Here is a 12,645-nt window from a genome sequence, read left to right on the forward strand (position 1 = left end):
GTCATTAAAGATCATCAGCACCAATGGAGCCAGCTGGTCTGCGAACATCTTGTAAAATTCTACTGGGAACCCATCAAGTCCCTGCACATTCCCCACCTGCATTTTACCCAGAGCCCTGCGGACCTCATCTAGCCCCACCAGTGTCTTCAATGCCTCCTGCATCTCATCCCCCCAACTGACTCCTTCCAACCCAACTCCAAGCCTTCCAAAAACTCAATCTTCTCCTTCTCATCCTCTGCCGGCTCTGAACTGTAAAGTCCCTCATAGAAGGGACATGGGACGCAACATGACATTAACATTCTCTGGGGTGGAGACCAACCTACCCCCAGGTTCTCACAGCTGCACAATCTCCTTGGGAGCCTCTTGCTGCCTGAACTGATGCCCAAACAATCGGTTAACCTTCTCCCCAAACTCATATACCAGCCCCTTTAAGAGCTGCAGCTGTCGCACCACCCCGCCGGTGTACAATAGGTCAAACTGCATTTGCAGCTTCTTCCTATGTGCCAAGAGATCTGGTGTTGGGTCAGTCACACACTCCAACTTGCAGAGGTGTGACAGCCTTCCACAGTCGCTGGTGGGCCGAGTTCAATCTGTGAAGATTAACATTTTGCCACCATTTGTGTTCTTATTTCAATGCCTCCCAGTCTTTCTGCCAGTCATTTTTCAGGAGATGGAGCAACTCACAATGTGCTTTATATGGCATGGAGAAAATCTCAGATTTGGAGAGGGATCCTACAGTGAGAGAGGCAGGTAGGGGGGGTTGTCGCTGCCAAACTTGACGTATTATTACTGGGCGACCAACATGGAGAAGGTGTTGGGGTAGTTTGGGGATCAGGAAGTTGGGTACAGATGGAGTTGGGGTCATGTAGAGGGACGGGCCTGGAGGCCCTGCCAATCTCGCCAAGAAAATATTCTGTGAATCCAGTGGTAGTCCACGCCAAAAATATTTCAGCAACTCCGTCAGCATTTTAGGCTGAGGGTGGTGTCAAGATGGGCCCCAATCTGCAGGAGCCTCTTGTCTGAGCCAGCAATATTGGATGTTACATTCAGGGATGGAAAGAAAAGAGACTGAAAAGGATGAGGGATTTGTTTCTGGAGAGGCGCTTTGCGAGTTGGGAGGAGTTGAAGGAGAAAGCGGAGCTTGGGGGATTCGACAGGTTCAGATATTCCCAGGTGCGAGACTTTGTTCGGTGGACATTTCTGACTTTCCTGGAGGCACCGCTGTCTACCTTGCTGGAAGGGATACTCCCATGTGGGGTCAGAGGAGAGCATAATATCTGGGATATATGGGCGGATCATGGGTGAAGAACAGTTTTCTGTGGAGGAGGTGAAAGCAAGGTGGGAGAAGGAGTTAGGACCCATTTTGGAGGAAGAGATGTGGAGTGAGTCCCTGGGTAGGTGAATGCTACGTCATCCTGCACAAGGTTGAGCTTGATACAGCTGAACGTGGTGTTTGGGGCACACCACACCAGGGCCAGGATGAGTCAAGTTTTTGACAGGGTTGAGGATAAGTGTGAGCAGTGCTTGAGAGAGCCTGCTCACTATATGCACATGTTCTGGTCCTGTCCCAAGCTGGTGAGTTATGGGGGTTCTTTTTCCGTACCATATCAGCGATTCTGAATGTTGACTTAGAGCGCTGTCCATTAGTCGCTGTATTTGGGGTTTTGGACCAAACAGAGTTGAGGACAGGGCAGGGGTGAATATTGCTGGCTGGAGGCATGCAACACCACCCAATGCTGAAGCATAGTTGGGTGATTTGATGGAATTATTGTATCTCGAGAAGGCCAAGTTCACAGTGAGGGGTTGATCGGTGGGTTCTATCATAGTTGGCAGCTGTTTATTTTGGTCACTGTTAGCTGTTAGTGGAGGTAAATGGGGTACAGTTGAGGCGGGAGAGGTTGTTCTGAGTTGCATATCTGTTAGTGGGGTTCTTGTTACCGTTGTTGCTTGAACTTTCTGATATATGTGTTTGTTCTGTTGTGTTTTGTAAACTTTTTTATATAAAATGTTAAAAGTTCAATAAAAATATTGTTTAAAAAATTACTTAAGTCATTCACGCTACAATATTAATGGAAGCTGATAGCGAGCAAATGAGCTTAAAACATCATCAAGTTCTTCCAAATTCTTTTATCATCAAATATATTCCATGCTTACCTTTAACAATTTAGTAAGTCCAAAGTCTGAAATTTTGCAAATCATATTGTCTCCGACAAGAATATTTCTTGCTGCTAAATCCAGATGAACGTAATAGTTGGATTCAAGGTATGACATTCCCGTCGCAATCTGGGCTGAAATGTCTATTAATTGCGCAATTGTAAAACAGCCTTCTGATCCTAAAAAGAGATATGATAATTGTTAATCTTACCACACCAAGCATTTGAATGTGTTCTCATAACACTGGATTCTCCGCTTCCCCAGTCGCGTGTTTCACAGCGGTGCGCTGTTCGCTGGCGGCAGGATTCTATATTCCCGCCGTTTGTCAATGGCATTTCCCATTAAAACCACTGCACGCCGCTGGGAAATCCATGGATGGGGGTGCGCTGCCGACTGGAAAAGTGAATCGCAACAGCTGGAGAATTCTGGCCATTAGTTCCTGGTCAGAATGATCTGAAAATCTGTTTAGCTTGCAAATATTCTAGATTCTCACTCCTTAAATATTTCAAGAGATCTCCATGTTTCATCAATTCAGTGACAATGAAGAAAGGTTGTTTTCTGGTGCATACGGCATACAGAGGGATCAGGTTCTCGTGGTGGAAGTGCTTCATAATTTGTGCTTCTTTCAGAAAATTGCTCGAATCTGTAATATCTGTAAATACATAAATTACAGTTTGATTCAGCAGCAGCATTTGCAAATACAAGTGAAACACTGCTGCTCAAGGTGATGACCTATCGAACCAACTGAGTAGGCCACCTTAGAAAACTCTAGGAACAACCAGTTGACATGGAACAAAAAGTACTAAAAATGGTAATAGAGCCATTTCATGGCCTGGCAGGAAGTGGGTGGGTATTGGGATTGAGAGGGTAATTCCAACAGGTGTGGTACAAAATCCCTTTAGGAAGCAGTAATGTGCCACTATACTTGCTTTTCCCACTGAGATAACCTAAGGAATGAGCACCAGATCAGGGAAAAGATGGCTCAAAAGGGAATGGCACAGAACACAAGTACGGAAATAAGCCCGTTCGATCATCATTGGTATATATTGAGTATATTTATTGTCAGACAAGATTTATGAGCACTGTGGATGATGGGATACAAATTATCATGTTAATATATCAGGGTAGGGTGGGAGAATTAAGTAACGTGCTCATGGCCTTAGAATTGAACACCAATGACCTGGAATTAGCAATCCAATGGAAACTGGTCAAATTTGTAGATGATACTAAATTGGGGGAGGCAATGGAATGAGGGCAGTAGCTCAGAAATTATAAGCAGTAAAATTTGGCTCCGTAGCTTACATAATTTCAGGGCTACAAGTGCAGTTTTACCTGCACACACCATTTAGATGATGGTATTAGCATGTGTGCAGTGGGTATCTGCTAGAGTTATGCAGTGCAAGCAGATTGTGAAGATTCAACACCAGCAGACCCTTTTTGAACCTCAGCGCTCCAGCCAACTTCCTCTCTTAACCTTGAAGAGCTGAACGTGCACTTGGTCACAGAAAGTAATCCTTCCCCCCTTCACCCACTCACTCCAGTGATGTTTAAAAAGATGCTCAGCTACTTTAAGGTTAGTTACTGATCGATTTTTCTGTGACTATAGAAGCTTTTCATAATTTCTGGAATTGGTTAAAGTTGCTATAGTCTACATGGAGTGATGTGTCACATACAGTGGTACTTTATTCAAACTTTAGATTTCTCCACAAAGTTGCTCCCAGATATTGGTGCGGTGGTATGCATCACTCTTAGCCTTTAGCGTGACAAGAATAATGAACAGATGTGACACAGAGTAGGACAAGCTGCTTGAAGAATGAAGAGGAAGGGAAGATGGACTCTCAGTTCGTGAGTATATCTGTCAACATGTTCAAAGAGCAATTCTTCAAACTCAACCCCACTGAGAAAAATATTTGGAGATATATTTGTTGCACTTAATATATCCTCACTGAAATCTACCACCTTCTGCAGCCACAACTACAGTCTCAGAGGATGATATTGTCATTGGTAGTAAAGACGACCATCGCAATAAACTTTTATTCGTCTAGATCCATCCAAGCTGGAGCTGGCAATATTTGCGACATCTCCTAGTTTGTCATCCACTGTTGCTTAAGGCAGTGGCTCTCAACTACTTATGATTTATGTCAATGACTTGGATGAAGGAGCCAACTGTATTGTAGACAAATTTGCTGATGATACAAAGATAGGTAGGAAAGCAAATTGTGAAGAAGATACAAAGGTCTGCAAAGGGATACAGATGTGTTAAATGAGTGGGCAACAATTTGAAAGGTGGTGCACAATGTGGGAAAGTGCGAGTTTCTCCACCTTGGCAGGAAGAATGGAAAAGTAGAGTATTGTTTAAACAGAGAGGGATTGTAGAATGCTATGGTATGTGTTTGTCATTGTACCTGATTCACAAAATGTCAGCATGCAGGTGCAGCAAGTAACTAAGAAGGCAAATTAATATTGGTCTTTATTGTGAGGGTGAGGGAGTATAAAAGTAGGGAAGTTGTTCTACAACTGTGAAAGGCATTGATAAGAGCACACTTGGAATGTTGGTCATCTTACTAAGGAGGAATATACTTGCATTGGAACAATTCAGAGAAGATTCACTAGGGTGATTTCTGGAATGAAACGGTTGACTTATGAGGAAAAGTTGATCAGATTCGGCCAATACACATTGTAGTTTAGAAGAATAAGAGGTGATCTTAATATAATCTTAACAGAGAAGATTCTGAGGGGACTTGACAAAAGTAGATGCAACGAGGATGTTTCCCCTCTAGGAGGTCTCCCATTTACGATGGAGGTTCGGAGAATTTTGTTCTCTCAGAGAATTATTAGTCTTGTTCTCAGAGAGTGGTGGGGGTTGGGTCATTGAAAATACTGAAGCCTACGTTATACAGATATTTGACTGAAAAGGGAGTCAAGGACTTGAAAGTGGAGTTGAGGCCTCATCAGATCAACAATGATCTTATTGAATTGCCGAGCAGGCTGAAGGGCCAAATGTCCTACTCCTATTCCTGTTTATTGTGTACTTATTTCCTCCAAGTATTAAGCAAGAGCCGCACCACCACCTGCTGCACTTCCCAACTCCTGTGGACAATTTCTTTCCCTAGCATTGTGGAATATTGTGGAAAGCACTTCCAGCATCTTTTAGTGTGTCAACTATTGTACTGAGGCCAAGAACACACATGTCTCCATATGGAAGGTAGGTGCCACAGTATGGGAGGAATTCGATGGTCAAGGCAGTGGGTTCTTCTACTGGCTGGAGAGCCAGTTACCACACTGCCATGGCCATTTCTGGGAGCACCTTTGGTATTGAGTTCCCTGGAGGACACACCCTGTCCAATTCAATGCCTGATTGGCACTTTATATAGTGGACCTTTCCATAAAGAGCCAACGTAGGGCTCTCATCTACGTCCAGCAGCATGCGAGACTCCCATGGCCTATATTATATTTCACCTGATGGGTGAGATGTTCCAGCCCTTTCTGCCAGTGGCACCTTCGGATCCTGCCATAGATAATCCCTATGGTGGGTTCCCAACAGCACGGCCGGCGAGCAACTCTGGTGCTAGATTACCTCTTTGTACTTACCCATACTTCTATTCAGAGATGTGAATACTCGCGGTACTGATTTAGCCTTGGAAACTTGCATGTTAGTCGCACACAACCAATTTGCCAAGATTCGCACCAGTTCTTAACCACTTTGAACATAAGACCACCCACTTTTAATTCATTATAATTTAAATTAATGGCAATAAATGAATTTTTAAAGTATAGTTACCTTTTTTCAACATTTTAATCGCAACAGGTACATTGTCATTCCAGATGGCTTTCCACACTTCTCCATAATGACCAGATCCTATGCACTTTACTAAAGTGAATTCTTCTTTTGGTCTTTCCCATTTGTCCACTGTTTTATATGATAAGTGACGGAGAGATGGTTTTTTCTGTTGATGAACAATTACTGACTTAAGAAGAACATGTAACTTCAGTCAGACACTAGTCAGAATGAGATAAAGGATATAAGGCAATATTGGGCAGGTAAAGATTCCTCTGATCCACACAATTGCAATACATCGTGCATCCACCCAAACCAGGTGGATAACAATACAGGTAAAGGTCCTGGCCAATTTGGGGAAACAAAATCCTATCCAGCAGAGGGCAGCAGAGCGGAGCTACTGATTGCCTGTTCCGGGGAGATTTGCATACGTGCAGTGCGGTCAGCTTAATTTGAAGGTGGTTTGTGAAGGGGCTGTTGTCAAGTGACAATTAAACCCGAAACACTTCCTCAGTGTTTCCCTCCCTATCCCCTCCTCTAACCAAAAAAAAACAACCGTGGTTGTCGGGAAGGTAAGTTTATCTCTTTAAAAACTTACCTTGAAGGGTGACATCACAGCAAAGCAGTGACCTGATTGGCTGGCAAGGAAAGTGCTCCAATTAGCAGTTGCTGGGAGAAATTTAACTCTTCGTGTGTTGGTGAGTATTGTGATTGGTAAGTAAAATCTTTATTCATTTCACGTAATAATTATATGATACTATATTTGTAATCAGTTAAGGTAAAGGGTAAAAATGGCAGGAGATCCCAGACCCATGTTATGCTCCTCGTGCGCAACATGGGAGTTCAGGGACGCGGCCGATGCCCCTGACTTCTTCATGTGCGGGAAGTGTGTCCAGCTGCAGCTCCTGTTAGACCGCATGACGGCTCTGGAGCTGCGGATGGACTCACTTTGGAGCATCCGCGATGCTGAGGAGGTCGTGGATAGCACGTTCAGTGAGTTGGTCACACCGCAGATTAGGATTGGTGACGGAGACAGGGAATGGGTGACCAAAAGGCAGAGAAAGAGCAGGAAGGCAGGGCAGGTGTCCCCTGTGGTCATCTCCCTCCAAAACAGGTATACCGTTTTGGATACTGTTGGGGGAGATGACTCACCAGGGGAAGGCAGTAGTAGCCAGGCTCATGGCACCGTGGCTAGCTCTGCTGCACAGAAGGGCGGGAAAAAGACTGGTAGGGCTATAGTCATAGGGGATTCAGTTGTAAGGGGAGTAGACAGGCGTTTCTGTGGTCGTAAACGAGACTCCCGAATGGTATGTTGCCTCCCGGATGCTCGGGTCAGGGATGTCTCCGATCGGCTTCAGGACATACTGAAGGGGGAGGGTGAACAGCCAGTTGTCGTGGTGCATATAAGTACCAACGATATAGGTAAAAAAAAGGGATGAGGTCCTACAATCAGAATTTAGGGAGCTAGGAGATAAGTTAAAAAGTAGGACCTCAAAGGTAGTAATCTCAGGATTGCTACCAGTGCCACAGAACAGTCAGAGTAGAAATTCAAGAATAGTCAGAATGAATACGTGGCTTGAGAGATGGTGCAGGAGGGAGGGGTTCAGATTTTTGGGACATTGGAACCGGTTCTGGGGGAGGAGGGACCATTACAAACTGGATGGTCTACACCTGGGCAGGACTGGAACCAATGTCCTAGGGGGTGCTTTTGCTAACACTGTTGGGGAGGTTTTAAACTAATGTGGCAGGGGGATGGGAACCAGATTAGGAAGTTAGAGGTCAGTAAAGAAGCAGCAACTAAAGCCAGTAAGGTACGAGACAATAAACTCAAGGTCACTAAGGGGAAGAGTAGACAGGGAAGAGATTATGAACGCAAAGGTGGTCTGAGGTGCATTTGTTTTAATGCGAGAAGTGTAGCAGGTAAGGCAGATGAATTTAGGGCTTGGATCAGTACCTGGGAATATGATGTTATTGGTATTACTGAGACTTGGTTGAGGGAAGGGCGGGACTGGCAACTGAATATCCCAGGGTATAGATGCTTCAGGAGGGATAGAGAGCGAGGTAGAAGGGGTGGAGGAGTTGCATTACTCATCAGAGATGATAGCACAGCTGTGATTAAGGAGGGCACGATGGAGGATTTGAGCACTGAGGTAATATGGGTGGAGCTGAGACATAGGAAGGGTGCAGTAACATTGTTGGGACTTTACTACAGGCCTCCCAAAAGCGAGCATGAAGTAGAGGTACAAATATGCAGACAGATTATAGAAAAATGTAGGAGCAATAGGGTGGTTGTGATGGGAGATTTTAACTTCCCCAACATTGAATGGGATTCGTGTAGTGTTGGGGGCATAGATGGAGCAGAATTTGTAAGGAGCATCCAGGGGAGTTTTTTAGAGCAGTATGTAAATAGTCCAACTCGGGAAGGGGCCATACTGGACCTGGTATTGGAGAATGATCCCGGCCAGGTGGTTGATGTTTCAGTCGGTGATTACTTTGGGAATAGCGATCACAATTCTGTAAGTTTTAGAATACTCATGGACAAGGACAAGAGGGGTCCGAAAGGCAGAGTATAACAAAATTCGGCAGGAGCTAGGGAATGTGGATTGGAAGCAGCTATTTAAGGGTAAATCCACATTTGAAATGTGGAAGTCTTTTAAGGAAAGGTTGATTAGAGTGCAGGACAGACATGTTCCTGTGAAAATGAAAGATAGAAATGGCAAGATTAGGGAACCATGGATGATGAGTGAAATTGTGAGACTAGCTAAGATGAAAAAGGAAGCATACATAGGATCGAGGCAACTCAAAACTGATGAAGCTTTGGAGGAATATCGGGAAAGTAGGACGAATCTCAAACGCGCAATAAAGAATGCTAAAAGGGGTCATGAAATATCTTTGGCTAACAGGGTTCAGGAAAATCCCAAAGCATTTTATTCGTATGTAAGGAGCAAGAGGGTAACTAGAGAAAGGATTGGCCCACTTTAAGACAAAAGAGGGAATTTATGCGTGGACTCAAAGGAAATGGGTGAGATTCTTAATGAGTACTTTGCATCGGTATTCATAAAGGAGAGGGACAAGATGGATGTTGAGGCTAGGGATGGATGTTTAAATACTCTCGGTCAAGTTGTCATACGGAAGGGGGAAGTTTTATGTATTCTGAAAGACATTAAGGTGGACAAGTCCCCAGGACCGGATGGGATCTATCCCAGGTTGCTGAGGGAAGCGAGGGTCGAAATAGCTGGGGCCTTAACAGATATCTTTGCAGCATCCTTGAGCACGGGTGAGGTCCCAGAGGACTGGAGAATTGCTAATGTTGTCCCTTTGTTTAAGAAGGGTAGCAGGGACAATCCAGGGAATTATAGACCTGTGAGCTTGACATCAGTGGTAGGCAAACTGTTGGAGAAGATACTGAGGGATAGGATCTATTCACATCTGGAAGAAAATAGACTTATCAGTGATAGGCAGCATGGTTTTGTGCAGGGAAGGTCATGTCTTACAAACCTAATAGAATTCTTTGAGGAAGTGACAAAGTGAATTGATGAGGGAAGGGTTGTAGATGTCGTATACATGGACTTTAGTAAGGCGTTTGATAAGGTTTCCCATGGCAGGTTGATGGAAAAAGTGAAGTCGTATGGGGTTCAGGGTGTACTAGCTAGATGGATAAAGAACTGGCTGGGGAACAGGAGACAGAGAGTAGTGGTGGAAGGGAGTGTCTCAAAATGGAGAAGGGTGACTAGTGGTGTTCCACAGGGATCCGTGCTCGGACCACTGTTGTTTGTGATCTACATAAATGACCTGGAGGAAGGTATAGGTGGTCTGATTAGCAAGTTGGCAGATGATACTAAGATTGGTGGAGTTGCAGATAGTGAGGAGGACTGTCAGAGAATACAACAAAATATAGATAGATTGGAGAGTTGGGCAGAGAAATGGCAGATGGAGTTCAATCCAGGCAAATGCGAGGTGATGCATTTTGGAAGATCAAATTCAAGAGCGGACTATATGGTCAATGGAAGGGTCTTAGGGAAATTTGATATGCAGAGAGATCTGGGAGTTTAGGTCCATTGTACCCTGAGGGTGGCAACGCAGGTTGATAGAGTGGTAAAGAAGGCATACAGCATGCTTGCCTTCATCGGACGGGGTATTGAGTACAAGAGTTGGCAGGTCATGTTACAGTTGTATAGGACTTTGGTTCGGCCACATTTGGAATACTGCGTGCAGTTCTGGTCGCCACATTACCAGAAGGATGTGGATGCCTTGGAGAGGGTGCAGAGGAGGTTCATCAGGATGTTGCCTGGTATGGAGGGTGCTAGCTATGAAGAAAGGTTGAGTAGATTAGGATTGTTTTCATTGGAAAGACGGAGGTTGAGGGGGGACCTGATTGAGGTCTACAAAATTCTGAGGGGTATGGACAGGGTGGATAGCAACAAGCTTTTACCAAGAGTGGGGGTGTCAGTTACAAGGGGTCACGATTTCAAGGTGAGAGGGGGAAAGTTTAAGGGAGATGTGCGCGGAAAGTTTTTTATGCAGAGGGTGGTGGGTGCCTGGAACGCTTTACCAGCGGAGGTGGTAGAGGCGGGCACGATAGCATCATTTAAGAGGCATCTAGACAGGTATATGAATGGGCGGGAACAGAGGGAAGTGGACCTTGGAAAATATGAGACAGGTTTAGATAAATGATCTGGATCGGCGCAGGCTGGGAGGGCCGAAGGGCCTGTTCCTGTGCTGTAATTTTCTTTGTTCTTTGTTCTATCCATTTAGGCGATCACAACTTACCTTCAACATGTAAAAGCAGGAAAAGACCATTCAAGCCTGCACCCCACATTGAATAAGATGGCTAATCAGAGAGCTGACTTCACAACCCTGGCTTTTCCTATATTCCTCAACACCTTTGATTCACAAAAATTAATTTCAATTTTATAATTAACATTTGATCTAACATCAATTGCTATTTGCTGAAGAGAATTCCAAACTTTTCACACTTTGTGTGAAGAAGTGTTTCCTAATTTCATTTCTGTAAAATCTAACTCAAAGGTATAGACCCCCTCACCCAGCAGAGATAATGGGCTGGATTCTCCTAACTAGCTGTCAGTTTCCCGGCTGCACGCCATTCACTGGCGGCAGGATTCTATCTTCCTGCCGCTTGACTCTCCCATTGTAATCACCTCACGCCACCAGGAAACCCGCCGGCTATTGCTGGCGGGAAAAGAGAATTGCAATGACCAGATAATCCGGCCAATTGCTCTCAATTTACCCTGGGCAGGATTGTCCGTTTGCCAAAAACGTGAAATGCTATTAGGTGGAGAATAGCCTCCGACGCCAAAATCGGGGTAGGCGCCAGTTTGACGCCAAATTGGGATGCTCCAGCACCCGAAAATGGCATAAATGCATTGGTCGTTGCATGGCGTTTAAGTACTGTTGGCACATCATTAGCGGGCCTGACCCCCCCCATTCTCTGGAGCTTCTGTGACTCATCGACTCAAATGGGCTTTATCCCCGACGGCGTGGTTCACTTGTGCTGAGCGAGAGAGAGGAGGTAGGACTTGAAGTGGAGTGAATGCGGGCTGCCGGCCCGGACACTGGCCGTACTGGCTGGATGAGGGCCCCCCCCCAGCCAAGGCAGGGGGACGGGAGGGAACAGGCCGAGCAGCCGGGGTGCCCCCCCACAGGACTGGGGCAGTGCCTAGGCACAGACTGCAATAACGCCGGCCACCTTGCTGCGCACCTACTGACTAACCATCTTGGCCCCTGTTTCTACACAGTGGCATCAGCTGTATGGGTGTGCCCACCCTCACACCCCATCTCCCCACCACAGCGTGCCCCACCCGGTCCCAAACACCCCGCCCAACCGCCCAGCACCCAACCGGACGTCACTTACCGGGGTACCACCTAGGGCCACACCCACGGCAGCCCCCAGTGAGGGTAGTGCCAGTCAACAGTTCCTCTGGCAGCAGGAACGGGCTCTAGAACCAGGGGCCACCATGGTGCCGGACACCAACAGGGCAGGGGTGAGAGGGTGGGGGAAGGATATGTGGGGGCGGATCCCGCACTGCCAACCAGGGCCATCGTGTAACCATCGAACCTGGTAGGGCACGGGAGTATGCACCACGCTAACATATTGGCCTTTCACCCCCTGCAGACAATGGCATTTGGTGTTCGACCAGCAATGGTGGCTGCCCTGGTGATGGTCGCAGCTCTGCGAGCATGTGACCAGGAGCCACTTGAAGAGGAGGAGGGAACCGCAGCAGGGGAGCGGGAAGCAGCAGAGCGGCAAGCAGTGGAATGGGCTGCAGAGGAACGGGCTGCACAGGGGTAGGTGGCAGTCAGACATGATGGTGCCATCCTTCCAACAGGCCGAGGAGGAGGAGATGCTGAGGAGGTGTCGCATGAGGCCTCATGTACCGGCAGTGCCTATCATTCGAGGACCTGCCGGACCCGGCATGCCATCAGAGACTCCGACTGAGCAGAGAGACAGTGCAACACATCTGCCATATGATGGCACACCTGGCACCACAAGGGTATGGGGGAGTACACCCATCCCCAATGGCCGTCAAGGTGACGGTTGCCCTGAGCTTCTACGCGATGGGATCCTTCTAGTCGCCGAGTGGGTCCTGTCCGAGATCTCACAGACCTCAGCGCACAGGTGCATCCATGCCATCACGGAGGTCCTATATGCCCAGGCAGATCAATACATCCATTTCAATGTGGACCGAGCCCAC

The 12,645-nt window shown here is 46.5% G+C and overlaps 1 protein-coding gene across 2 annotated transcripts in view; it reads right to left on the bottom strand.

Moving 5' to 3' along the window:
- The window catches only part of LOC119972505 (tyrosine-protein kinase SRK2-like), a 66,553-nt gene that overhangs the window by 25,079 nt on the left and 28,829 nt on the right, over positions 1-12,645 (bottom strand). For both annotated transcript variants that reach the window (XM_038809319.1, XM_038809318.1), the window contains exons 4-6: positions 5,936-6,101; positions 2,648-2,806; positions 2,155-2,333 (exon numbers count right to left, since the gene is read on the bottom strand). In XM_038809319.1, coding sequence (XP_038665247.1) covers positions 2,155-2,333; positions 2,648-2,806; positions 5,936-6,101 — 504 coding nt within the window. The remainder of the gene's footprint in view (positions 1-2,154; positions 2,334-2,647; positions 2,807-5,935; positions 6,102-12,645) is intronic.

Source organism: Scyliorhinus canicula, chromosome 10 (assembly GCF_902713615.1).
Source record: "Scyliorhinus canicula chromosome 10, sScyCan1.1, whole genome shotgun sequence".
Classification (NCBI taxonomy): domain Eukaryota; kingdom Metazoa; phylum Chordata; class Chondrichthyes; order Carcharhiniformes; family Scyliorhinidae; genus Scyliorhinus; species Scyliorhinus canicula.